Genomic DNA, 25,060 nt, shown 5'->3' with positions numbered 1-25,060 from the left:
GCAAGTACATTTTAACGGACTTTTTAAACAGTCTTCTAGCGATAGTCGATAGATTGCGAACAGCTGTTATGTGGCAGCGCTGCCAGACCGTCAAGGAAGCGAATGCAGACATGACAGCTGTAGTTTATAAAAAGCGCAAAATGGCCAAATGCAAAAACAAGCGTAGCGAATAATGTTTACTATAACTAAAGACAAACTAACTTCCAAGTCCAGTTAGAGAAAATCGGTTGCAACAGTGTAAGAGCACCTTATCGCTTCGCTTGCGGCTTTGTTTTCCTCCTTATCAACTTATATACGTATGTACATATCTACGTAGGTTATGCACATACATTATTCACTGTGCTTAAATAGAATACCCTGCAATCTATCAGTGCGTAAATAGTGTGTAACATTTATGTTGGATGCCATAAATGAGTTCGCCTTCTTCGTAAAACTGAACAACCTATTGTGTTGAAGTACAACTACAAACGGAAGCCAAACAAGGGCGGCTTTTCTTGGCTTTTCCCCACTGCAAATCTGTCTCGGATGTTTATGTTCGGTCACCAGTTGCTCACCAGCAAGCTATGCCCTCCATTTTCCGCTTTCGCCTATCGTTTCGCCGCAGCGAGTTACCTGAACCCGGTCTCCTGAATACCTGTAAGTAATCCAAAACTTCAAGCCCACCAGATTCTAGGATCTTTAAGCTATAAGCTCTGGTCTAGTACAGTCTTACATGCATACATTGCACATTCAAAACATGTACATATTTCAATATTATTAGTTAGTAATCAGGTTATAAAATTTCCTATCTAACTGCAAACATTTTCACCTAATCGAAAAGTTTACTTCCCCCGATCTATCAAATTAGTCACAGTAACTAATGTCCACATAGTTTTTAATTCAAGATAGATATTATAATACATGTTTTAGTAACATGTTTTAATAAGGTACCACTTTATATTATGTGCATTTAAAACTAGAATTACATCAATACCTCCGAATGTGTATAAAAATTCGTTATAGCCATGCAATAGTGTACAAACCCAAATACTTTACACCCCCTAAAAATAGAATATGCCAGCAAATATTTATAAAAGAAGCGGTGAATCTCGGCCTCTGACAGTACAACGATAAGATTACTTTACGAGCAGGTGGATACCAACAATTCTTCCACATGGCTATCATAAATATTTAAGAAAAATAAAAAAAAAAGTGGAATTGGCCCATGAGGGGATCGAACCCGCGACCTTCGCGTTATTAGCACGACGCTCTAACCAGCTGAGCTAATGGGCCGCGATGACACGTTGCAGCCGAAATCAACTTGAGTTGCAAAAGCAGAGACTAGTGCGCTCTCGCTTGAGAAATGTAAAATATAAAACAGTCGCACTTTCATAGTTGCCCAATTTATCTCGTAGTTTATTTAGTGCCGTGTAGCGTGGCCCACATTGGAGCGTGTATTCCTGAGCGACACATATATTTTTGAAAACTTTTCATGGTCCCACAATCGGGTAACTTCGGCTGAAGGGCTCGGGCACTCGTATCCATGGACCGAATGCGGCTGTGTGCGAGTTGATGTCCCTTTTCCTTTTTCCCGTGGAGGATCCGCAGTTGGCTTTTGACTTCGGTTCGGTTTGGACGTGCTTTTTTCCCGCGGCACTTCCGCCAGGACCAATTGCCGCCTTCCCTTGGCATGGGAAATCGTTGAAAGCGGCCCCGCAATCGCGCTCCTTTTCGTACTTTTTGCAATTACGGCGTAGCGTAATTGGAGAGAGGTGTAAATTCACAATTTAGCACTGCAGTCGTTGTGCCACTTGAAGTCGTGAGTGCAGTTCGATAATCTGAAGGTTTCCCGCCCGTGAGCGACGCTTTAATTATTTTGACTGTCACAGATTTATGCTAGGAGAAGCGACGATACCATTCGATTCGATTATAGGAAATGAAGGCACTTGAAATTATATAGATAGATACTTGTATCTTCTCCAGCAGAAGCGTGCCCCGACTTGATATGCGTGACAAGCAAACACCATTACCCCTAAATGTCAGAACTGCAATGAATTTTTGATGTACGAGTATTAGCCGGATTCCAGGCCTTTAAAGTCGCTCGACTAATGGCAGCGTCTGGTTGTTCGGCAGTTGTTCCGGTTCTCAACACCTGTCAGAGTCAAGGCCCACGAATTGGGCTTGGGAATTTGGTAAAGGAAGTCGGTTTGGAGACGACCATGGAACCACCCACCAAGCCAGCGGTTGAACGGCTTACATAACGAGATTGGAACGCGATTTGGTAGCCACAAGTGCCTTGAGTGTGCCTGCAGACCTAAAATACTGACCAAGTAGTGCCTTGGGAGCAAGTTCCTGATTGGAGAGAAGCCCCCAGAATGTCGGGCAGCTACCAGCGCCAGAGCCTGGAGCTCCGGAGTCCAGACCATGGATCTGGGGACGATCCCGATGGATGTTTGCGAAACCATTTGGGATCTTCGGCTAGCCAGCGAAGGCGGCAGCAACGCATCGCCCAGCAGCGGCAGGATTCGTGGTTCCGACACTCGATGCCGCCGGCAATAAACCGAGACTTTGAGTCCCTGGAACACCTGACGCCAAGGGCCTCCGATGGCCTGGATGAGCAGCTAGCCGCCTCCGTGTCGCACAGTGTGCACAGCGGTGGCAGTGTTACGCTTTGCGGACCGCCGGACCATTCCAGCATCCACCTGAACAGTGCCAATAGCAACCTCGGCTTTATCGACTCGGATACGCCCAATACGCCGGTTACCCCGGTCTCTGGACTACAGCCCCCTGCCTCGGTGTCCACCTCCGCGGCCGGGACACTCTCCTCCCGTCGACGGTCGTCCAACCGCAAGGATTCCAAGGGCTCCATACTGTCACGCCAGAGCGGCAAAAGTCGTGTTTCCGTTCTGGCACAGCGTGGACTGCGAATGACGGCCTCGTTTCTGCGAAGGAAGCGCACGGAGTACGAAGGTGAGTGCGAGTTTGGCGTAGATGATGGACTTCCAAGAATTCCTGGCATTCAATAGGCTAGTCACCATACGTAGATGCTGCTCGTGGGTCGGGGCATCTCCATACCACCCAGTCGCCTTCTCGTTTGTCGTTTTGGATCAATAACGTTGGCGCCCCGTGGTCTGTGGCCCAGTGGAGCGAGGGTGCGGTTTTTCAGTGGCAGTGCCTCCCGGAGATTCGTTTGCTAACAACTTCATTTGTTTATAGACCGTACACTTTCGATTGGCCTTTTCGATGTGCGCAAACATATGTTGTGCTGATTTTCTAGATTATGCAGCGTATGGAAGGTCAAGGGAGTTTTCGGTTCCACTTAACTACTTATAGTGTCCTGTTTAGTACAATTAATAATTTACAACAGTTTTTTTGTAAAGCAAATTAATACAAATGTACTTGGGCAGCAACTTTTCCGCTGACATACAATTAAAAAAGCTTTAAAAGAGCAATTACAAAACGTAAACAGAATGTTTGCACGTCATTGTCCGGCACTTTTGCATTCAAAATTTATTGTTAGCCATAAATTTGTTATTTAAATGACGACTATCGAATGTTGTAAAACGCTTAAACCGATTAGAAACAATATAGATAGCAAATTTTAACTGCACAAGTAGTACATAGACTAAACAATCAGTGAGGAAGTTTTACCATCAGCACAAAATGTACTAACAAATGAACTAAAAAATTTGAATACTTAAATAAATTGCATACATAACTTTAAGTTTTAGTAATACAAAAGCGTGTAAATGGAATAGACAGAGATTTTACATGTCATTCGCAGCCATGTCACAGATATGTCACCCGACTTTACTGGTCGTTGGGTATGCAAACGCCGTAACTGGCTTACCATGGTGCCGCCCTGTGCCCCGCCAGAATTGAAGGCCCCACCCGGCAGTCAACCCCTGTGGACTGACCCAGATTGCATGAGCCAAACGAGCGGCGTGGCCACAGGAAGGGCACGTCCTGCTGCCGCATGTGTGGCTCTGGGGACTGGATTCAGAAGTCACTGCTGTTGAGCAGTAAATGAGCGGAAGCAGCAGTTGAAATAAAAGCCCTGCCAGCTGCAGTTTAACTATACGTACTATGAGTGCGATTTTATTGTGCTTAACTAAAGCTAGACAGTCTTCTGGGCCTGAAGGACCCAATCTCTCAGTTCGGCAATGTTGGCATACACGCCGGGATAATTGACGACGGCGCAATCTCGTCCCCAGGAGACGACGCCCACCAGTTGGCCTCCGGATACCAGAGGTCCACCAGAGTCACCCTTGCATGCATCCTTGTTCGTCGCCGCTGCACAGATCATGGTTGCTTTGATGAAGGAACCATATCCGTAAGTGGAACTGCCACACTGCGAACGGCCCACGATTCTCGTGTCCACAAAGAGCAGCGTCGCTGACGAGGGGCCACTGATGGAGGTCTTGCCCCAGCCTGAGATGCTAGCTGCTGATCCGTGAGCCGGTGTCGTACTGGCCATCGTAATGGCCTTGATGGTGGAGCCAAAGGTCAGCTTAGTCTTCAGACGCACCACTCCGATGTCGTTAACCTTGGTGCTGGAGGAGTATCCCTCATGTGCCTTGATGGCAGCCACCTCTACGAGAACGCCACCATAGGTTCGCTTATTGGAGCCAGCCCTTATCCGAAGATTGGAGACCGTGGTCGGGCTATACAGGCAATGGGCGGCGGTCACGATGATGTTGTTGCTGATGATGGAACCTCCGCAGAAATGACCTCCAGAACGCTGCAGAGAAACCTGCCAGGGACGATCCTTGATGGAAGAGGTGGTACCTCCCACAATCCGGGCACCAAGCGATGATTTCTGGGGTTCCAGACCGATGGGAATGACTGCGCCATTCGTGAGGGCCAACAGGGTTAGGAAAGCTGCTAATAGTAGGGACATGTTTGCGTTAGTGCTCTTCAACCTTGGATGGCTGACTAACTGCGCTGGATGGCCTTTTATAGCAAGAGATTGGCCATTGCCCGCGTGCGGATAAGGTTGTCAAATGACACGGCCATATATTTCATTCGTATCAATCGCTGATTACCCAAAAGGCCCATCATCCGGCAATTGTCTCCAGGTGCTGGCAGGATTATGGGTGCTTTTAATTGCCCACTGGTTATCGATTAGTTAGTTAGTTACGGTGAGATAGGTCAGTTGCTTGGCTTAGACTTATCGTAGGAATGCTTGTTTTGACGTCTCAATGGGGCAATAATCCATTCTCTGTTCTCTCCGGCGATTGACTGTGCCTTACCAATTGTAAATATTTCAAATACAGATTACTCCTTCCGTTCGGTGCGCAAAAAGCGTTGTAAATTGCATGACCACTTACGAGCCTTGAATGAGCACGAAGGCCAAAATAGACGTAACCACTCTGCACTAGCTTATGCTTTTAATATACGAACAAAAATATAGAAATGTAGGTACAAATCATGAATAACTTATTGGTCATTTGCTCGACTTCGTTGCCCAACGTAGGACACGGAAAATGCATTAAAACTACGGACAAGTCCACATCCGCTTCGCCGGCAGGACTCGGGCTCTCGTTTATTTTCCAATTAGGTTAAAAGTGTCACGTTCCGTTTAACAACTTCCGCCAGCGTTTCGTTCCTGTTCAGTATTGGTTTTTCAATATGGGCAATCTGATGGGCTGGAGTCATAAATTGGCCTAGTGCTTTGTAAAGCGAGTTTTCGACTCGGTCGGCATGCTCCGGCTCTGGAAGACCGAATCAATGGGGAATTCATGTCTGTGGTGTTTCTGTACCTACCAAGTCGTTGTCGGACATGAGCCGCCTCTTCCAGCTGGTCAAAGTTTCCGAGTAGGTGAAATACTCCACCATCCGGTTGAAGGTGACATGCTTCTTGGGCTTCGAGGACTCCTTACCGGCGTCATCACCTGCTCCGTCCATTTCGATATCCCTCATGATTAAAATGGGCCTCAGCAACGAGCTCGACGGCTGCTCTTCCGACATGGCTTATATTGGTATAAAAATATACAATTTATTCAAACTGACTTAAATCTTGATTCAGAGATTGATTGATGAGAACTCAATTTGACACTATGTTTCTATGCTACTATGATAGTTTTTGTTTTTGAGTCAATCGCTATTCTAGGCACTATGTTTGATGGCCAATATTTCTTAGAATATAAATGTACAATATGTACAAAAGTAAATGTACAGTGAAACAATAAGAATATCATTTTAGTCATATCCTGCTAAAAATATGTCTGGAAAATATATATTAAACTAATAGAATGGTAAATATATTAGTTACCATTTTATTTGTTAAGCAGGTATTTATATAGGTAAACCCAACGAGAGATTTTTCAAAAGTATAAGCAAATATATATTGGATTATTAAAATGATTTTGCATGGTTTGTCAAAACAACGTTCTTTTTTTTGGGCTGCAAAAAATATTTGTCAGAAGTGGGATTCGAACCCACGCCCTCAGAGAGGACCAGAACGCTCATAACACTTTCGTTCGGAAAGTAAGAATTTCAATCTTGAGTCTGGCGCCTTAGACCGCTCGGCCATCCTGACACTTGTTTCCGCAAGCGCCCAAAATCTAGTGTAAAAATAATTACAAAATGGTGCGTTGAACCAAAGACACTAGAATAACAAAATGCGGAACGGCCATACAAATTTTTGGCACGCGATATTTGGCCGTGGCTCTAGAGGTGGCTCCAGGCTCTCTTGAGTTTTTGTTCGAGAGAGAAAGAGCGGAGAGCGCTACAGCAAACTGCTCTTTTCTACGCATACAGTTATACCAGACAACTGTATGTGTGCATACGTGTGCTCATGCATTGTAAATTTGACAAAATATGCCCTTCACCTTAGAAGTTCGTTGACTTTAAATCTATATTATGTTTTATCAATTGGCACCATGCGAAAAATTCTTGTTTTTCATTGCCTTAACGTTATTAATATTTAAATAAAGCTTAGAAATAGTAATAGCCGAATCTATGTACATCACAAAATGAATTTCGAAAATGACTTTATATTAGAATACTTGTCATTAGGGTATTCAGCTTGCGGCGTGAGAAAAATTATTAAGGCAATGATTGTTGAGGGCTTGTGTCCGCACTTCGTGCCTGACGATATGACTTTTGCAACGAACTGTTTTCATATTTTTATTTATTTTATTAATTTTTATTTTCTACTACGTATTATTATTTTTTATGAAATATTATTATGAAATATTATTATTTTTATTATTTATTAATAAAATTATTATTTTTTTATGAAATTAAATGAAATAATAATAAATAATAAATTGTTGAGCAGTGGCTGCATAGTGCCAAACGAATGTATGTCCGTTATGCATCTTGTTATTCTAGTGTCTTTGGTTGAACCAATAAATCAGGATGTTCTCTGTTTGCCATTATATTGTCTAAAAGCATTTTCAACTCGTTGGCGAAGATAAGATCGTTCAATAAACCGTTTACCTTGATTGCCAAAGCAAATTAAGATACCTCACACGCGGAGAAGTTGGTCGGCTAAAGGGACGGGAAATTCAATCATCCTTGATGGTAAATTGAATTGACATTTCACTTAGCTGCCTTGCGAGAAAATAGACCACGTTAGATCATCCTTGTCGGCGTTATGTGACATCATCGCAGGATACTCGCTGTCCTAGCTTGCACGGCATGAGATAACATTAGCAGCCGTCCATAATTGGGCTTTGCTTATCTAGGTTTGTACATAAAGCTTGCGGGACACGTTCTCATCAAATCTATACTAACTTTTTAATTTTCGAAGTGCATTAGAAATGTAATAAAAAAAAAAGTATTTATTCTGGCCCATGAGGGGATCGAACCCGCGACCTTCGCGTTATTAGCACGACGCTCTAACCAGCTGAGCTAATGGGCCATATGTGCGCAACTGTCAAAATGCGAGTTTTGCCAAATAGCAATTCTAATAGATCTGTTAAGCGTTGTATTTAACAGTAGTATATTATGTTGGGAGCTAACATTATACTCCACGCCTTGTAGCACTGTTATACACGGAGCATTCTTTTTGCTAACAGTTAGTGATTAGTTACACCGCTGTTGGAAAGCCAAGACACAAACTTTGAGCCTCAAAGCAATCGGGATGTTCAAAAATAAAAATTGTCTGGCCCATGAGGGGATCGAACCCGCGACCTTCGCGTTATTAGCACGACGCTCTAACCAACTGAGCTAATGGGCCATGCATTTTATTTTCCCAAACGCTTTTTGAGAGTACAGCCGCGGAATTGGTCACTGAAGCAAAGATTTGGATACATAGGACCTCAACGTCGGACAATTCCTGATACATATGTACAATAATTGAGTTCATAAATAATGTATGTAAATTGCAAAAAGCTGCATATTTCCAACTACAAGGTTATTATGGAATTCTTACTTTGCTACATAAGTGGTAATCAACCAAACCAACATACACAGTTTTATTATTAACCAAATGTCCATAAATTCCATTTAATACATTTGTATTTTGAAATCCATGTTGATCCATTAAGACCTATTTTCGAAGGGTAAATTATGTAGTAGTAAAAATATATAACAAGGAAAAAAGAATACCTTTTGGCCCATGAGGGGATCGAACCCGCGACCTTCGCGTTATTAGCACGACGCTCTAACCAGCTGAGCTAATGGGCCATGCAATGTTGTCTGTCAAAAGACGCTTTTAAGCCAATGAGAACAGTATTTGAGCTTTTGTTCACAAGTGTAAATAAAAGATACATCAATATCTGCCCTATCTCTGTCCGTATATTTAAATATAAGGATTTTAATTATGCGATGGACATACATTTTCAAAATTATAATGTATGATGAGGCGCTGGTGTTTAGGCAATTCGGTGAATTTTCTTAGTTACTTTAAAAGATTTTGTGGGGATGATAAAAAAAAATTAATTTGGCCCATGAGGGGATCGAACCCGCGACCTTCGCGTTATTAGCACGACGCTCTAACCAACTGAGCTAATGGGCCATGGCTGAAGGATTGACGAAATGCGATTTTCGCTAACAGAGCTACAGATAAATACCTTCCATTCCACTGCAACTGTTATATTACGAGTAGAATTGTTCTGGTACTGTCATACACGCTGTGTTCGCGCAGACAACTACGGAATCGGACACTGGTTTGGCATATGTCAGGATGGCCGAGCGGTCTAAGGCGCCAGACTCAAGATTGAAAATCTTACTTTCCGAACGAAAGTGTATGAGCGTTCTGGTCCTCTCTGAGGGCGTGGGTTCGAATCCCACTTCTGACAAAACTTTTTTTATGCTCTTGTTTTGTTTAGTAAATGCGATTTTATGGCGGAGAAATTGTTGCTTTATAACATATAAAAATAAATTTACAAAATAAAATTTATGATATACCGAATTGTGCTTCTTCAATCATAACTTAATCTATAAATTTTTTTAAAGGGGATTGAGCATGTAAATTACTAACAATAACATAACAAGTATTATATATTTAATTGTTTAATTAATGCCCACTTTAAATTTATTAAGCGTTTATTAAGTTTTTTTTTTTGCTTTGATTTCCAGTCTAGTACGCCTTCCAGTCTGCTACGCCTCTTGCATCCATTAATACATGGCCCATTAGCTCAGCTGGTTAGAGCGTCGTGCTAATAACGCGAAGGTCGCGGGTTCGATCCCCTCATGGGCCAGTTGAACTCTTTTTATGCTTTACGTTTTTTAGTAGATGCCTAAGGATGAGTGCCTTTAGGCTTTGTCAGTCTGACACGTGGCCTTCCAGTTTTGACATCCAGATGTGTGATAACTAATCACCAAGCGTGTTGCGTGCATGTACATCTTGATAACCGCGGTCTGGCAACCAACCGCCTAATACAAAAATCAAAATCCGACCCCCCCCAACCCACCAAGGCAAACACTTGATGTTGAGTTGCTCTGTTGCTTTTCCACTCGGCGACGCGCTCTCTGCTCATTTTTTCAGCTATTCAGTATTTCAGTCGCCATTCGAACCGCCAACCAAAGAGTCGTGCCAGCGGATAGACGCTTTTTGGACCGGTTAACGAGGTCGACGTGTTGAGCCAACGCGAATTGTTAACTGGCAAAAGTAAATACTGGATATCGGATATTTAGTCTGAATGTACGACAGCCGAGTCTTACGGTGATGGTGATCTCAGTGTTGAACAGTCACCCGTAACGCAAATCGCTTTCGAATATTAGTGACGGCATTTAAATAATCCCACAAATCCCGCGCCCCTAAAGGTCAAATGTAATTATCGGTGGGACTTTTGTTGCATGGACAACATCTACACATACAGCTGTACAATGTGTTCCATATACCAATACATATGTGCGAGAAAATAAGCGCGTCAATTTATCGTTTGATTTTCATATGCTATGTCTATGCTACCGACCAATGAAGAGTAGCAGCTGTCTAATCAAATGTACAAAATTTACGGGCACAGTGAAAAAAAATATAAATAAATTTATGCAGGAGCAGCATAGATAGGAAAATATAAGAAATAATTTTAAAAATATAGAAAGTGCTCTCTCTGAAAATGCATAACATATATGTTATTATATTTATAACTTAGTCGGCACAGAAAACTTTGAATATTTGTAAACACACGTATTAACCAAAATGCTTGATGACATTTCCAAATGAATGCTAGAACGAATTTACCCAAAACGGAAGTGGGTGGTATTTTCTCTACATGTAAAACCCCATTCAGTGTGGAAAAGACAATTTGAAAGCTTGTTTTATTTATCATTCACCCAATGGATACGCTATGGAAAGTCGATTCGCTTTCGCACTGCTGTTTTCTGCTACTCACTTGCTCTCCCGATCGTCATATTGTTAATGTACTGCTCTTTCTCTCTGTTGTTTAACAATTGCAATTGTTGTTAATTGCAAATGCTGTTCAGACCAGTTTTCTTTGCCATTCGTTGGCGTCATCGGTTGGATGCTCTCTTCTGGCGACCATTTTCCCTTTTATCGGGCATTAGCCGCACTTACAGTGCATGTGCTAACCGATTTACTAGTAAATTGCATTAGTCCCACTCAAATCGAAGGGGTTTGCAGATCGAATCGTTTAGTGGCATCCGTTTGGTCCTCAGCGAGATGTCATCGTTATATCGGTGCGCCTGGGGGAACCAGCAGATCTATAGACTTGAAGGTAAACACCAGTCAGTTCGTCATCGTTGTGACACATTTTGCATTCAATTCGTGTAGTATAGTTAGTTCCCAGCTGATCAGCGATCGTTTTGTTGCCAAAATGGCTGTGGAAACTTTTCTCTTCTATTAATTTTTGTCACCTTTGCCTTTATTTGCCAAACTGAAATTAATTAAATTATTGGCGAAGGAAAAACAATGAATGTTGTGCCAAAAATAAACGTAAATTAAAGCAAATGACTTGACAATATCGTCACGCTGCCCTGCGCTTTCCATCTGTCTGGGAAATTGATGGGGTATGCACCTCAGCATTGCCTCACCCTGTACTTATATAATGGTAATCAAGCATAGCATTACTACTTCCGAACCCAACTACGGAGGTGTTCCAGGGAATGGAACTGGCCAGCTAAACAAACGATGGCACACAGTAGCGTTGGTCGGTTGCCAATAGTTCGGTATCGATTGTGTGTAGACACCTTTGTCGTCTTGAGCATGCGACTTTTTCCCCCTCAAAGTGAAAAGAAGTTAAAACACCTCGCTGACATTCGCGAGTTGCCTTGTATTTCGTATTTGTTTATCATCCCCAGATAAGCAGCACAAGCACAGACATATTGCTCTGTTTCTCAAACTCATTACAGTCGGGTCAAAATTATCACCTCTCATTGGGGTAAACATATGTATTCCCCAACTCATTGCCAGTCGCTTACTAAGCTGTTTAAGTGCGCCCCAAATGTTTAATTTAGGATACCCTGGCTTTTGGGATTGTAACAGTCTATATCTACATACATATAATTAGTTCTATTTGGGTCCAGTAAAGGGGGGATTATTTCTATACAAGATGCACTCCATTTGGCATTCCTGCGGCTGTTGAATTTATATGAAATCCGCAAATAAGTAAGTTCGCTTGGAATGAATCCAAAAAAACCTACTTATTCCTATGTCTATGGTGGTATTTTTAGACGCCGTCGCGGCTGGCGGAATAAAATTTAATAGCGTCGCAGATATGTATATTTTGGTTGCCACATATGTTTACCAGATAGATCTACTTGAGGCGATTTACGTCAGACTCCATGAGACCAAATCGAATCGAAATTCCAATCCAACGGAGGAGGATAGCCTTTGCCCATAAATATTAAAGACTAATTTACCTTTTACTAAGTCCAATTGAGTACATATATAATTTTGTCGATTTTCCAGCCCGGTTGTAATTGCGTTTGCTTGTGCGAAGGTCAACAGGAGTTGATTACGGGTACTTACATGTACTCACAGAATGCAAGGCGTATTCCAAGAAACTGGAGCAATCGATAAACCCCATTCAGTAGACCCCATAGACCCCTGGCTGCACCATTCGCCATCCATTCAGGAATCCAATTCTCAAATCCCCACACGTGCAACGCCATCGGAGAATCCTTTTCACAATCGAACCCCCGATTGTCGTTTTAATGGCTCTGCGGGCGCCATAATTCGGTTTGTTTTTGTTGCTTCGGGTGACCATGTGGTTATGGCCGGAAAACACGTTCAATACACACACGTAAACGTACCGGGCACGCAAATAGATACTTTTTCGTCACTCATATCACTTGGTCAGTGCAGAAAGTTAGAAAGCTACAAAGGCGCTTCATTAGCTTCCGATTTCCGAGGTCGATGATCGCTGCTGTACTTTCCTATCCACGCCTACGCCTCCCCCCAAAAAACATACATATTTGAATTTATCCATGACTAAACTTTCGTGTTTACCTGGTCGCACGAGGCGACTTCCCGGGGGAACTGCTGGGTTGTTAGGGCTAATTAATCCAAAGTAAATTGCAGGAACACTGAATCAAAGCGACCGTGTAAACAGATATACAGAATAGCATAGGTACAATGCCAAACCGCTTTATAATTAGATTTAAAGTGACTATATATGCTGACTTAAGGGATATCGTGTATATATGCTGACGTTTTTTTAGAGGCACTTTGCATTGATGATTGGTTGGTTGGCTTTCTTCTTCGCGTAATGACAACTAAATTACCCTCCTGAGTGGTCAGTAAATCAATACCAGGCCATGGTTAAAATAGTAGCAGAAATAGTAAAATGTTGGCAAGTCCTATTTGCAAGAACTATCTATTTAGTCCACACAGTAGCTATAATCAGCGATTAACAATGAAAACCACTTGATACAAGTTTTCAGTTTACAAATATCGATGGGCCTTATTTTTTACTAAATACTTTTTTGTTTACGGTCCCAACTGTTTTTAAACAATGGTATGCTTATTTCATTGTTGAATGATTCATAATGTTTCATTTAAGCAATATAAGTGACTCAAACGTGATTGCGCCTAATGACGATGAGTTGGCAGTCAACTTTAGCGTGCTGCTAGCTCAGATATTTGAATGTATATATTTAATCTTTTAGTACCCGGGTTAATCCAGTGTGCCTTAACCTTAACACACAGCAAGCTTTTGAAAATCAAGCCATAAATGATAAAAATCGGCAACGTTGAATTAAAATGACAGTGAAACGCAAAATCCAAAGTGCAATAGAATTTCGCGACAGCGAAAAGTCTCGACAATCCTTCGACTGAAACCACTAATTGAATCGTGTCGTGTCGCAAAAGATAAGATCTGGAAATTGATTGAAAGGTGTATCCGTATATTTGCAGCGTGATTCAAGCGATTCGCGGAGCCATGTTAGTATGGCAGACTCCGGCAAACACGCGAGTGGTGGTCACAATGGAGCGAACAGCGAACGCTGGAACGCCCAGAACGGACGCAACGGACGCAACGGACACAGTCAAGGACGACAGTTGCAGTTCCTGGACAATCCGCCCCCCAGCCAAGCCACCTTCAATGTGCGCAGCCTGTGGCCAAGCATAAAGTCTGGTGTTCGCCGCTTGAGGAGTCAGGTGCTCCGGCGGACAGCCACCACGGGTCCAGCGATGGCTCCGTCCGGTGGAGCGGACTTACCTCCCTCGGACAATGATCAGGCTGCTCCGTCCAGGAGCGGACATGGGATCACGGAAACAGACGGCAGTAATCCCCATCGAAGGCTGGACGAATCGTCGGTGATGGGCAGTGTGCAGTCAGTGAAAAATTATTTTAAAAGAACACGCCCAGGCCGGAAAAAAGGAAAAGGTGCCTATATTTTTTTAACTAAGCCATTATACTTTTAAGATATATATGTACGTATGTATGTATATAGCTTTCATATCCGAACTAACAAATGAATTTCTTGAAATTAAGAAAACGATAAGGATTTTGAAGCTCGCTTGAAATTCTTAGAAATTGAAATAATCGCTACAAATTATTTATCAAAATTCCATGTGGTTATTTTGACCTTGTCATAAAATGTAATATTTATTTTGGAAGCTGGGTATAAATATTTTCTAGCGATAATTATTCGGAAATAGGAGGTTTTCGATAAGAAGTTGGCAGAATATGCTTTATAGCATATATTAGCTTGCAATGCGAATATATAGAATATAAATTCTTTGATATCTGTATTCTCTGAGATACGTGCAATTTTCTCTGAGATACGTGCAATTTCCGAATTAGTTAGGGTACTTCATTGGTCGGTTCTTGTCGACTTCGAAGTTCTAAGTCATTTTAAAGCATTTGACTTAAGGCGCAGTCGCGCTCTCTTCGCGCTCTCTTTTCGCACGTTGCTCTCCCTTGTTTCTCACCTTTTGTTTTGCTAGCACGTTTCGCTTTCGCTTTTGCTCCTGCATTTCCAAACACCCCCCACCCCGCTTTCCAATCAACCGAGTTGTACGCAGTGTTTTGGGTTTACTGATAAATCGCAAGCTTTATAAGCTCCTTTTGGAGAATGCACTACGCAGCTTTGAGGGGTGGTGGGTTGGACTCAAGGGGTTTCCAACCTGGGTGACCCCTCCACACCCCGCACATCGGCAAACCCATCCCTGTTGTCCTTTCTGGGTCCTTCGAGCTCGTCGAAAATTCATTTCAGTCGTAGTATCGGAGCTCAGGAGAGCGCACATAGTGAAAAGTGTGTGGTGGTGAAAGTGTGTCGCAGAATATTTGCCAATTTTCAGTAACTTTGATAATCCTTCGTCAATCAGTGTCATCTGAGCAATTACCAATCAAGTTAACTTACTGAATATACCTACATCGTTTAAATCTGTTGGCCGGAAAATCACGTGCTTAACGCATTCAACTTAATTGTGACAAATCGATACCTGAAACGGAAAAGTGCAGGCACGTTGCCAGGTGATGGATGTGAAAAAGTTATACGTCCAGGTGGCCAGGCAAGGAACATTGGCGAACCACTCTGATTAGATGGTCAGATGGTGCTCCGTAGGAATCCCCTCACTGGCCGTGTGTATAGGCAAATGTGCATGGCACAGAATCCTCCGTACGGGATGAAAATCGTGTTTTCTTATACGCATTGATTGAAAAGAGGAGGCGCAGGCGCCATCCCACAGGACTACTCTTATACCATTTGGCAATCGCCACGCCCACTTGTGGCTGATTATCCTTGCCGAGGCTGTGACCAGTGACCAACTGCCCTCCATCCTGGGGTTTCCCAAGCGGAATCAGGAAGAGACCGCCGGCGAGTGCATTGCCTTCGTGCCCGTAGGCGATTGCGACTCTGGATCCGACGAGTTACCCGGGCCCGAGGAAGAGGAAGCGGAGGAGGAGACGGTGGAGTCGGTGGTAGCGGCGCCATCTGGGGATCGGGCAGGTCGCATCCGTTGTGCCGCGCTTTTTCGCCGGGCCAAAATGGACTTTCGTAATGTCTACAAGGCGATGCGCATTCGTTGGAGTCGTAAGTGCCCAGAAAAATATTGAAATCTATCAGATAATGGGGAAATTGTGTACACAAATATTGGATCCTTTGGATACCTATTTGATTGAATTGATTGTTTCGATTGATCAGTTCTAATTGATCAAGAGCTCCGACATCTGTGGTTCTTATTGTTCCATATAGAATAACAAGAAGCTTATATACCAGTTATAGCAAGCCTAGCTCCTCTTTCCTGTTTTGTTTACCAAATTTTGAAATTCCATCACCATGCTGGTGAGCTGCCCGTTGGTTTGTCCAGTTGAGAAACTGGTCACGGAACTCAAGAAGCACCACGTGATTCCCCGCCTGCTTGCCTGCAAGCCAACGAAGGTGATCAGTGTGCTATATCCCTGCGATATCGACATCAAGCCGGGCATTATGATAGTGATCAATGAGACGCTGAAGCAACCGATCATTCGGTTCAAGGCCGATCCGGAGCACTTTCACACGCTGATGATGGTCGACTTGGACGTGCCGCCGGATAATCATACGGAGTGGCTCATTTGGTTGGTGGGTAATATTCCGGGCTGCGATGTCGCCATGGGGCAGACGCTTGTCGCCTACGACAACCGGCGGACCATCCACGGTAGTAACGTCCATCGTATCGTCTTCCTGGCCTTCAAGCAGTATCTAGAGCTCGATTTCGACGAGACTTTCGTTCCCGAGGGCGAGGAAAAGGGTCGTGCCACCTTCAATTGCCACAATTTTGCCAGGAAGTATGCGCTGGGCAATCCGATGGCTGCCAATTTCTATCTGGTGGAATGGTTGTGGCGATGGACACCAACTTTCCTTGTCTCGGAACATGAATTCGAACATTTAAATCAAAATGAAAATGAATAAAAGCTCGTAGTTTTAAATTAGTCTTGTTCTTATAACACAGTTCTTAGGACGACTATAATGTCATACTCTTATATCCATAATAATATCTAAAATTGATCTGAATCCAATGATTAATAGTAGCATTCAAAAGATAATAGGCGTTTACTAATCAGCAAAAAATGAGAACTTAATTGAAACATCGCTGTCCACGGTAACAAATGCCGTGTAATTTTCCGACTTCTCGCTTTTTGATATCACCTATTAATCAACGTTTTCATGAATATTTCCAGATGACGAGGACTTCACCTCGTCCGCTGGGTACGATGCAGATGATGGGGAGAGGCGTATCATAAACCTAAATGGGCCACAGCCCACTAAGTACGGTAATAATCGCATAACGACGGCAAAATATAGGTGAGTGAGTACGAGCCATTTAGCGCCTGATAACTATCATGACCTAAATGAATGGATTAGACCCAAAGTAAACAACAATCTGTCCCGTTTGCATGCAGTTTCATCAGCTTTTTGCCCGCGTTCCTGTTCGAGCAGTTCCGGCGTTACTCCAACTGCTTTTTCCTGCTAATTGCCATACTGCAACAAATCCCGGAGGTGTCGCCCACGGGTCGTTACACCACGCTAGTGCCACTGATGTTCATCCTCTCGGTGAGCGCCATTAAGGAGGTAATCGAGGACATTGTAAGTACTAAGGCAAACATATAGCCAGTTGCTTTATTTATATTAATATCTTTCCATGATTTGCAGAAACGACATCGGGCGGATAATGAGATCAATCACCGATCGATAGAGCGCCTGGATAGTGGCTCCTGGTGCACAGTTCGCTGGTCCGAGTTGACGGTGGGCGATATCATCAAAGTGGGAATCAATACCTTCTTTCCCGCCGATCTGATTCTTCTGTCGTCCAGGTGCTCACACAAGTTAACCCCATTTTAATTTGATATTATATACGAATCTGATGCGTCCACAGTGAACCGCAGGCCATGTGCTTTATAGAGACGGCCAATCTGGATGGCGAGACCAACCTGAAGATCCGACAGGCCCTACCAGCCACCGCTGAACTGCTGGAGACGAAGGATCTGCAACGATTGGAGGGCAGGATCGAGTGCGAGCTGCCCAACCGGCATTTATACGAGTTTAACGGGGTGCTCAGGGAGACTGGGAAGCCGTGAGTAATTCGTTTATAAATAGCATCTAATTAAATAGTTATATAAACAGAATGAAAACTAATTCAACAATGTGTGTGCGCAAGTAGATAAGCATTTCGAAACTTATTTTAAGAACGCCACATTATTCAAGATGCAATCTCTAATTTATGACGAAACTGCAGATGTTTTTAATTCCTAGAAGGCATTTTTGTCACCCTACTGCTATTTCAAATGAAAGAAAACTTATTTAATCATCTGCTTCTTTTGTAGACCCGCTGCTTTGGGCAATGATCAGGTGCTCCAACGTGGCGCCATTCTTCGGAACACGGCATGGGTGTTCGGGATCGTTGTCTACTCCGGACAGGAGACGAAGCTGATGAAGAACTCTACTTCGGCGCCACTGAAGCGCTCCACCGTAGACAAGCTGACCAACACCCAGATCCTCATGCTCTTCATGATCCTCATATCATTGTGCATCATCAGCGGCCTGTGCAATCTGTTCTGGACTAGGGAACACTCGGAAACGGACTGGTACCTGGGCCTAACCGACTTCAAGACCAAAAGCCTTGGCTACAACCTGCTGACCTTCTTCATTCTGTACAACAACCTGATCCCCATCTCGCTGCAGGTGACGCTTGAGCTTGTGCGTTTCCTGCAGGCCATTTTCATCAACTACGACATTGAGATGTACCACGAGGAGTCCAACACGCCCGCAATGGCGCGCACCTCGAACCTGAACGAAGAGCTGGGCATGGTCAAGTATATATTCTCGGACAAGACAGGCACCCTCACGCAGAACGTGATGGAGTTCAAGAAATGCTCCATCGCCGGATACGTGTACACAGCCGAGCGAACGCCGGAGGAATCTCAGCTGGTGCAGAATATCCTCGGTCGTCATGAGACGTCCGCCGTGATAGAGGAGTTCCTGGAGCTGCTATCGGTGTGCCATACGGTAATCCCCGAGCGCAAGGAAAACGGCAACATGATCTACCACGCTGCCAGTCCGGATGAGCGTGCTCTGGTGGAGGGTGCCCAGAAATTTGGCTACATCTTCGACACACGTACGCCGAAGTATGTGGAGATCAATGCGCTTGGCGTGCGAAAGCGATACGAGGTTCTGAATGTCCTGGAGTTCACCTCGTCGCGTAAGCGTATGTCGTTGATTGTTCGGACGCCGGAAAATAAGATCAAGCTATTCTGCAAGGGAGCCGACACGGTGATATACGAACGTCTGGCTCCTCAGGGTCAAGCCTTCCGGGAACAGACGCTGCGTCATTTGGAGGAGTTTGCTTCGGATGGATTGAGGACCCTCTGCTTGGCAGTTGCTGACATTCGACCGGATGTTTACCAAGAGTGGAGTCAGACTTTCGATAAGGCATCGGTAGCTCTTCAGAATCGCGAGAGCAAGTTGGAGGACGCGGCCAATCTCATTGAGAACAATCTTCGTTTACTGGGCGCCACAGCAATCGAAGATAGATTGCAGGATGGTGTGCCGGAAACGATTGCATCTTTGCTGGACGCCGGCATCTACATCTGGGTCCTTACCGGGGACAAGCAGGAGACGGCCATCAATATTGGCTACTCCTGCCGTCTGATTAGCCACTCCATGGATATCATAATCCTCAACGAGGAGAGCCTCGATGTGAGTTGATTATTTAATAACTTTGTAGAAATTCTACTGAACATTTTTATATTTATTTCTAGGCCACCCGCGAAGTCATCCATCGCCATTATAGAGAGTTCAAGAGTTCGTCGGCGAAGGACGCCAATGTGGCACTAGTCATCGATGGTACTACGCTGAAGTACGCCCTTAGCTGCGACCTGCGCAATGATTTCCAAGACTTGTGCATTCTGTGTCGGGTGGTCATCTGCTGCAGAGTGTCCCCAATGCAAAAGGCTGAGGTGGTCGAGATGGTCACCCAGAGCACGAATGCAGTGACTCTAGCCATTGGCGATGGAGCCAACGACGTGGCCATGATCCAAAAGGCGAACGTGGGAATCGGAATATCTGGAGTTGAGGGTCTCCAGGCGGCGTGCGCATCGGACTACTCGATCGCCCAGTTTCGCTATTTGCAGCGCCTACTCTTGGTCCACGGTGCTTGGAACTACGCTAGGATCTCCAAGCTGATCCTGTACAGTTTCTACAAGAACGTGTGCCTGTATGTAATTGAGCTGTGGTTCGCCGTCTACTCCGGCTGGTCGGGCCAGATCCTGTTTGAACGCTGGACAATTGGCCTGTACAATGTGCTATTCACGGCCATGCCGCCGTTTGCGATGGGACTCTTTGAGAAATTCTGCACGGCGGAAACGATGATCCGGTACCCAATGCTTTATAAAACATCACAGAATGCGAAGCTCTTCAATGTGAAGGTGTTTTGGATCTGGATATTCAACGCGCTACTGCACTCGGTGTTCCTTTTCTGGTTACCACTGGCAGCATACACAACGGAGGTGATCTGGAGCGATGGCAAGACCAGTGATTACCTATTGATGGGCAATCTCGTCTATACTGTAAGAACCTTTCGTTTGCCAAGTTGATTCAGTTGATATTAATTAAGCTAATTGCTATTTTAGTACGTGATTGTAACTGTTTGCCTGAAGGCTGGACTCATCACCAATTCGTGGACCTGGCTTACCCATCTGGCCATTTGGGGCTCCATTGTCCTGTGGTTCGGCTTTGTGCTGATATACAGCCATGTGTGGCCAATGTTCAAGTTCGCGAGCAACTTCCGCGGCATGGACATACAGTTGCTATCGACGCCAGTTTTCTATTTCTGCTTGATGCTGGTGCCCATTACCACGCTGCTGGTCGATGTGATCTGCAAACTGTGAGTAAATGAGTTTAGCACCATGGAATATAACTCATTGAATTGTGTTTGTTTTCTAGCGTACATAATACCGTGTTTAAGACACTGACGGAGGCTGTTCGCGAGACGGAGATCCGACGCAGCGACATCTCCGAAGTGATGAACGAGCCGCGATCTTCGTAAGTATCGAAGCAATCGCCTACCAGACCCCCGTAGTCACGCTTTTCCTCCGGGCCGGAGGTTCCCCTACATTCCTCCATACGTATTTAGTTTTTGTTTGTCCAAAAACGAAATCGAACTATACCTATACTTTCAATTTGAATTGTTGCGCATTTGCTGAATATTAACTAGACCCCTAAGACGTTGATATTTCTATAAACCTATCCTACAACCCGAAACAAGGCTGATTGAACATATGTGCCTGCACTTTATACCCTGCTTCTTGTAGTCTTTGCATTGCACCTATATCGAAACCAACCTTAGTTGTTATTTAGAGTTTGTTTTGGGTCATAAAAATGCATTACTAAATCCAAATCATTACGTTATCGCACTTTCACCTCCTCGAATTGTGTTTGTTCAACTTTCGATGTATGTTAGTTGCTGTTATATCAAAACCAAAGTATCTACTTGAATATTGGCCACCGAAAATTGATTCAAATATACTTATACCTAGAATCGAACACACAAAGAGTAAAGTAACACAAAGTGTTAGCCCAGGACCTTTATGAATAAGATTACAGACCATTAACAATGTTAAATGGCATTGTATTAGCGAATAAATGTGTAAATAGTATTAGAGACTAGAGTAAGATAAGATTAAACACTATTTTTTCTTGTCATTTGTTATCCACTCACAAGTGTTATTTCATATGTAACCTATTCAATGCATATAATAAACATAGCACACCTAGATAATGATATTTACAAGTTCAAACTCATGTTTAGATCCTAATGTTATGTATTTACCCAAGTTTGATACGCCTTTTGTAGACCTTATAGAGAAAATTTTGAATGCAATTAAAACATAAATTGGTTATACATATGTTTATATATATATTGGCTGTGTTGAGGTATTCTCGCCTAGTCATTTAATAAAATCGGCGCATTTAAAGAAACAAACACAATTTAACTGAGTTAAGACCAAAACTGCCAGCATCAATCAGATTCAGATTTACTCAATCTTCGACCGCATCACCATGAGCAAGTATCTAATGAATTTAAATCCCTAAAATGTAATCTCTCTGTCTTCCTCTATCCCCCATCAATCCCTGGCGGCGACGATTGTCCCCTCAATCCCAAATCCATGCATTCAATCGATCCATGAATCCATTCGAAATCCCTGCACCCATGCGACGCACTAGTGACTCCGGTTTTGGATATACCCTCGGCAAGTTGATACGATCCAGCCATGTTCTGATTTCGCACGATAATCACCCCGCGTCGGAATCCAGTAGGACGTCGAATCTGCGGGTGGAGAACCTGGAGCTGGAGGCCGACACGGAACAGCAGCAGCAGAGCAGGCAGCGCCAAAAGTGGCGAGGTGGTCAGGTGGCCACTGAAGTGGCAAGGAGTGCGAGAAACAGCACCACATCACCCATGACGGCCACTCTGCACATGTGAGGATGTGGACGGACTTCCCTCATCGAAGGCAAATCAAATCGAATTATTTTTCTAGTTGTAAAACGTATTTTATAAGTGAGCATTGTATAGTATTGTAATTGCATTCCGAATGGGACTATTTCCCGATTCCGCATCCATATCATATATATCATATTTTCATGTTTATATGCTAGTCGCGAGAAGCGGATATTTTTTACATCGCATACTGTATGTGCTAACAAACTATTTGCCAACTGTGATAGTGTCTAAGGAGTAGCCAGGTGTGTTTAGGCACGTAGGATAGGCCAATAATCAGGGAATGCTATCTTGTGAGACGTCTTCTTATCATCATTCCCAACAAGCTGAGTTACTTTATTTATCTCTAATCGTACCTACATATGTATGTGTTAGCTGGATGTTGAACTATACTTCTAAGACACTTACCAGGTTGTAAAGTTACTTAACGTTAACAAACCCAGTCACGAATGTTCCGTTCGATCCTACTTAACAATTTATGATTAACCAACCGATATATATATACTCATCCCAACGTTTTTGGAATGTGATGGTACCCAGATGATATGTATGTATCAGTTTTGAATATATGTATCCCGCACCGTCCTCCCCAGCTCGCATGCAATTTAATTCGGCCAATGATCTATCTATATACTAACGCAATGGCTGCTGATTGTTCAATCCGATCTGAATACGATCCGATCCGAATTGATTCGATATGCTCTGCACTTATGTTTTATTTTGTATTACTCGACACACCCAACAAAGCGACTTAACCAATCACACCCAACACCTACTCGCAGAACCCAAACACACCCAACAATAACTAATCAAAATATATAATTTAATAAAAGTCAAAGAGTCAACAGCAAAATTCTGAAAAATGTTTATTTGAAATTTCTCTGAACGTTTTCTGCGTTAATGTCTGTGTGCGCAGTACCATGTATGCCTTGGGATCGATAATTCGGTGTAAGTAAATCGTAGATATTGCTGAAAAATCATATCTACACTCTCACAACACACTCCATCCACAAGAACACACATACACCCACTTTGTCACCTCACCCAGTCACAGGGTATTTGTTTTTTATATAGAGGGCTCCCCTTCTCAGAAGGGAGATATACATATATACGGGTAGATAGGACCTCAAACTTGTATACCTATAACACTTTATGGTACGAACCTTATGATTTACGTAGCGTCAAAGATTCGTTGTAAATTTGATCTCCAGAACCGCATCGTATTCCTTTTATTTGCCAACTTTAAAGTATGTAGGCTCTACTCCATTTATTACGTATTCTGCATGCCCCTATCGATTTGGTACACACCTGTACACACCTTATTGCTCATCCTGATTTGATTATACATATGTATGCTCCTCTGCCCAAGCCCAGAAAATCGCAATATTCCGTTGAATTCGGATCTCACTAGTGTAATTGCAAGAACTCTGTAAAGTGCTAACAATTCAAAATGGAAACTAATCTATTAAGTGCCCCCGCCTGACCTCCCGTACGAAATTGAAATCCTTTACTAAACCATATCCGACCCGCTCCAAAATTAACCCAACAGATTCACGGAAACGGCCCGGCTGCTACGTAATGTCTTTACCCGTCGTGCCAACACGAGAGTCGAAACGGATCTCGAGCTATCGCGTGAGTACCACTCAGTTGCAGGAACCCAGCCATTAGTGGTAGGAATCCTCGAGCAGTAGGTCCGCATCCCGGGGCTGGGCTATGGAGTATGGCCTCCATTTTTGGGGGGGGCTCCTTTGGAGTTAGAACTACATACATATGTATGAGACACTGGGATCACACTCACACATTACAGATACCAAACATGAATGACCACTTGTACAAGGCTATGATATATACGATTCTAACTAAATGGCATTGTCTACCTTCCCAGATGGCTATGCGTTTTCCCAGGAGGAGGGCGGAGCTGTGCCGCAGTCTATCATTATACGTGCCTATGATACGAATCTGCCAAAGCCCGAGGGTAACTAAACCGGAAACGAGGGGACTCTGGATCTCACGGTGCACATGTATATAGGAGAGCGCAAGGAGCTACGATTTCGATTCAGATAGGCCAAACTTCTGGTAGGCCAAACTAAAGCACACTCACACACACATCAAATTTATTAACTATGTGTCTTACACCAGCAGTAATTGGAAAACATTTCGTAGACGCCACTAAAAATTGAATATTGCGCTTATAAGTTTATCTGTCTATTTGCTGTTATTTATTTTGTAAGATCGCGAGCAAAAACACATTTAAGAGGCTAGAGTTCGGTTTTTTTTTTGTATCTGTTCTTGTCCGCGGCGCAGCTTTGTGATACGGATACAGACTTGCATTCTTTTTTAAAAGTCTATCTCTAAGTAAACTGTAAACATTTGTACCTACATATGCATTACATTATTGTGAATTTCAAAAACATGTCAGCAAAGATTCTGTATTTTTCGGTCACCGAACCGCTGATATTTAATGGAAATAAATCATATTTCTCTAACGTGGCTTGTTGGCTTTTAATACGGGGTGTGGAAGTTACTGAAAAAAGTTTTGAAAAGTTTTGAATTTCATGTTTGGCGCCAACTGTAAGATTAACAATTGATTAACATTACAGTGTGTACACCCCATTACTATACTGTTGTCTGGCAGCGCGACGCTAAATAAGTTTAGTCATCTGGCACCACTGGGAGAATATAAATTTAAATCGTTCGCGCGCTTAAGAGCTGATGTTCGTATTTTCACTAGTGGTAAGTGCAGTT

At 43.4% G+C, this 25,060-nt stretch overlaps 4 protein-coding genes and 8 non-coding genes across 21 annotated transcripts; 4 read left to right on the top strand and 8 right to left on the bottom strand.

Annotated features, from left to right (window-relative positions):
• The first annotated feature begins 171 nt into the window (after nucleotides 1-171).
• On the top strand, nucleotides 172-24,805 carry LOC6608993 (probable phospholipid-transporting ATPase IA). Of its 10 annotated transcripts, none has more exons than XR_004361572.1 (12): nucleotides 1,627-2,949; nucleotides 17,001-17,124; nucleotides 17,223-17,406; nucleotides 17,473-17,633; nucleotides 17,696-17,893; nucleotides 18,144-19,515; nucleotides 19,578-20,384; nucleotides 20,448-20,701; nucleotides 20,761-20,859; nucleotides 23,865-23,947; nucleotides 24,201-24,391; nucleotides 24,458-24,805. XR_004361572.1 is itself a non-coding variant. In XM_032717212.1 (11 exons), exons 1-11 carry the CDS (start codon nucleotides 2,355-2,357, stop codon nucleotides 24,296-24,298), a joined length of 3,975 nt encoding a protein of 1,324 aa, XP_032573103.1. In that variant the 5' UTR covers nucleotides 1,627-2,354; the 3' UTR covers nucleotides 24,299-24,805. The 10 variants fall into 10 exon arrangements, 8 of the variants coding, with proteins under 8 accessions (XP_032573109.1, XP_032573102.1, XP_032573108.1 ...); XR_004361573.1 differs by having other exon boundaries at nucleotides 24,455-24,805; XM_032717212.1 differs by having other exon boundaries at nucleotides 24,201-24,805.
• Trnai-aau lies at nucleotides 1,199-1,272 on the bottom strand. The gene has a single exon. It is a non-coding gene; the product is annotated as a tRNA-Ile (tRNA).
• LOC6609002 (trypsin alpha-3) lies at nucleotides 4,045-4,902 on the bottom strand. Its single transcript, XM_002033672.2, has one exon. It carries the CDS (start codon nucleotides 4,877-4,879, stop codon nucleotides 4,097-4,099), a length of 783 nt encoding a protein of 260 aa, XP_002033708.1. The 5' UTR covers nucleotides 4,880-4,902; the 3' UTR covers nucleotides 4,045-4,096.
• On the bottom strand, nucleotides 5,351-6,044 carry LOC6609001. The gene is made up of 2 exons (XM_002033671.2): nucleotides 5,746-6,044; nucleotides 5,351-5,693 (listed from the first exon to the last, which is right to left on the bottom strand). Exons 1-2 carry the CDS (start codon nucleotides 5,947-5,949, stop codon nucleotides 5,646-5,648), a joined length of 252 nt encoding a protein of 83 aa, XP_002033707.1. The 5' UTR covers nucleotides 5,950-6,044; the 3' UTR covers nucleotides 5,351-5,645.
• Nucleotides 6,399-6,520, bottom strand: Trnal-caa. Its single transcript has 2 exons — nucleotides 6,483-6,520; nucleotides 6,399-6,443 (listed from the first exon to the last, which is right to left on the bottom strand). It is a non-coding gene; the product is annotated as a tRNA-Leu (tRNA).
• Trnai-aau lies at nucleotides 7,776-7,849 on the bottom strand. The gene has a single exon. It is a non-coding gene; the product is annotated as a tRNA-Ile (tRNA).
• On the bottom strand, nucleotides 8,094-8,167 carry Trnai-aau. Its single transcript has one exon. It is a non-coding gene; the product is annotated as a tRNA-Ile (tRNA).
• Trnai-aau lies at nucleotides 8,543-8,616 on the bottom strand. The gene has a single exon. It is a non-coding gene; the product is annotated as a tRNA-Ile (tRNA).
• Trnai-aau lies at nucleotides 8,874-8,947 on the bottom strand. The gene has a single exon. It is a non-coding gene; the product is annotated as a tRNA-Ile (tRNA).
• Nucleotides 9,110-9,230, top strand: Trnal-caa. The gene is made up of 2 exons: nucleotides 9,110-9,147; nucleotides 9,186-9,230. It is a non-coding gene; the product is annotated as a tRNA-Leu (tRNA).
• Trnai-aau lies at nucleotides 9,559-9,632 on the top strand. Its single transcript has one exon. It is a non-coding gene; the product is annotated as a tRNA-Ile (tRNA).
• LOC116800711 (protein D2) lies at nucleotides 15,905-16,748 on the top strand. The gene has a single exon (XM_032717219.1). It carries the CDS (start codon nucleotides 16,120-16,122, stop codon nucleotides 16,729-16,731), a length of 612 nt encoding a protein of 203 aa, XP_032573110.1. The 5' UTR covers nucleotides 15,905-16,119; the 3' UTR covers nucleotides 16,732-16,748.
• Nucleotides 24,806-25,060: the final 255 nt, after the last annotated feature.

Source organism: Drosophila sechellia, chromosome 2R (genome assembly GCF_004382195.2).
Source record: "Drosophila sechellia strain sech25 chromosome 2R, ASM438219v1, whole genome shotgun sequence".
Classification (NCBI taxonomy): Eukaryota; Metazoa; Arthropoda; class Insecta; order Diptera; family Drosophilidae; genus Drosophila; species Drosophila sechellia.
The sequence above is the reverse complement of the archived record's forward strand: the minus strand, read 5'-3'. Positions and strand labels throughout refer to the sequence as shown.

Coding starts and splice junctions, on each gene's coding strand:
- LOC6609001 (XM_002033671.2), bottom strand. CDS start 5,949: ATGTCGGAAGAGCAGCCGTCGAGCTCGTTGCTGAGGCCCATTTTAATC. Junction 5,694..5,745: donor TCATGTCCGACAACGACTTG/GTAGGTACAGAA, acceptor TCGGTCTTCCAG/AGCCGGAGCATGCCGACCGA.
- LOC6608993 (XM_032717211.1), top strand. CDS start 2,355: ATGTCGGGCAGCTACCAGCGCCAGAGCCTGGAGCTCCGGAGTCCAGAC. Junction 17,634..17,695: donor CTGATTCTTCTGTCGTCCAG/GTGCTCACACAA, acceptor ATGCGTCCACAG/TGAACCGCAGGCCATGTGCT. Junction 20,702..20,760: donor GTCGATGTGATCTGCAAACT/GTGAGTAAATGA, acceptor TTTGTTTTCTAG/CGTACATAATACCGTGTTTA.
- LOC6609002 (XM_002033672.2), bottom strand. CDS start 4,879: ATGTCCCTACTATTAGCAGCTTTCCTAACCCTGTTGGCCCTCACGAAT.
- LOC116800711 (XM_032717219.1), top strand. CDS start 16,120: ATGCTGGTGAGCTGCCCGTTGGTTTGTCCAGTTGAGAAACTGGTCACG.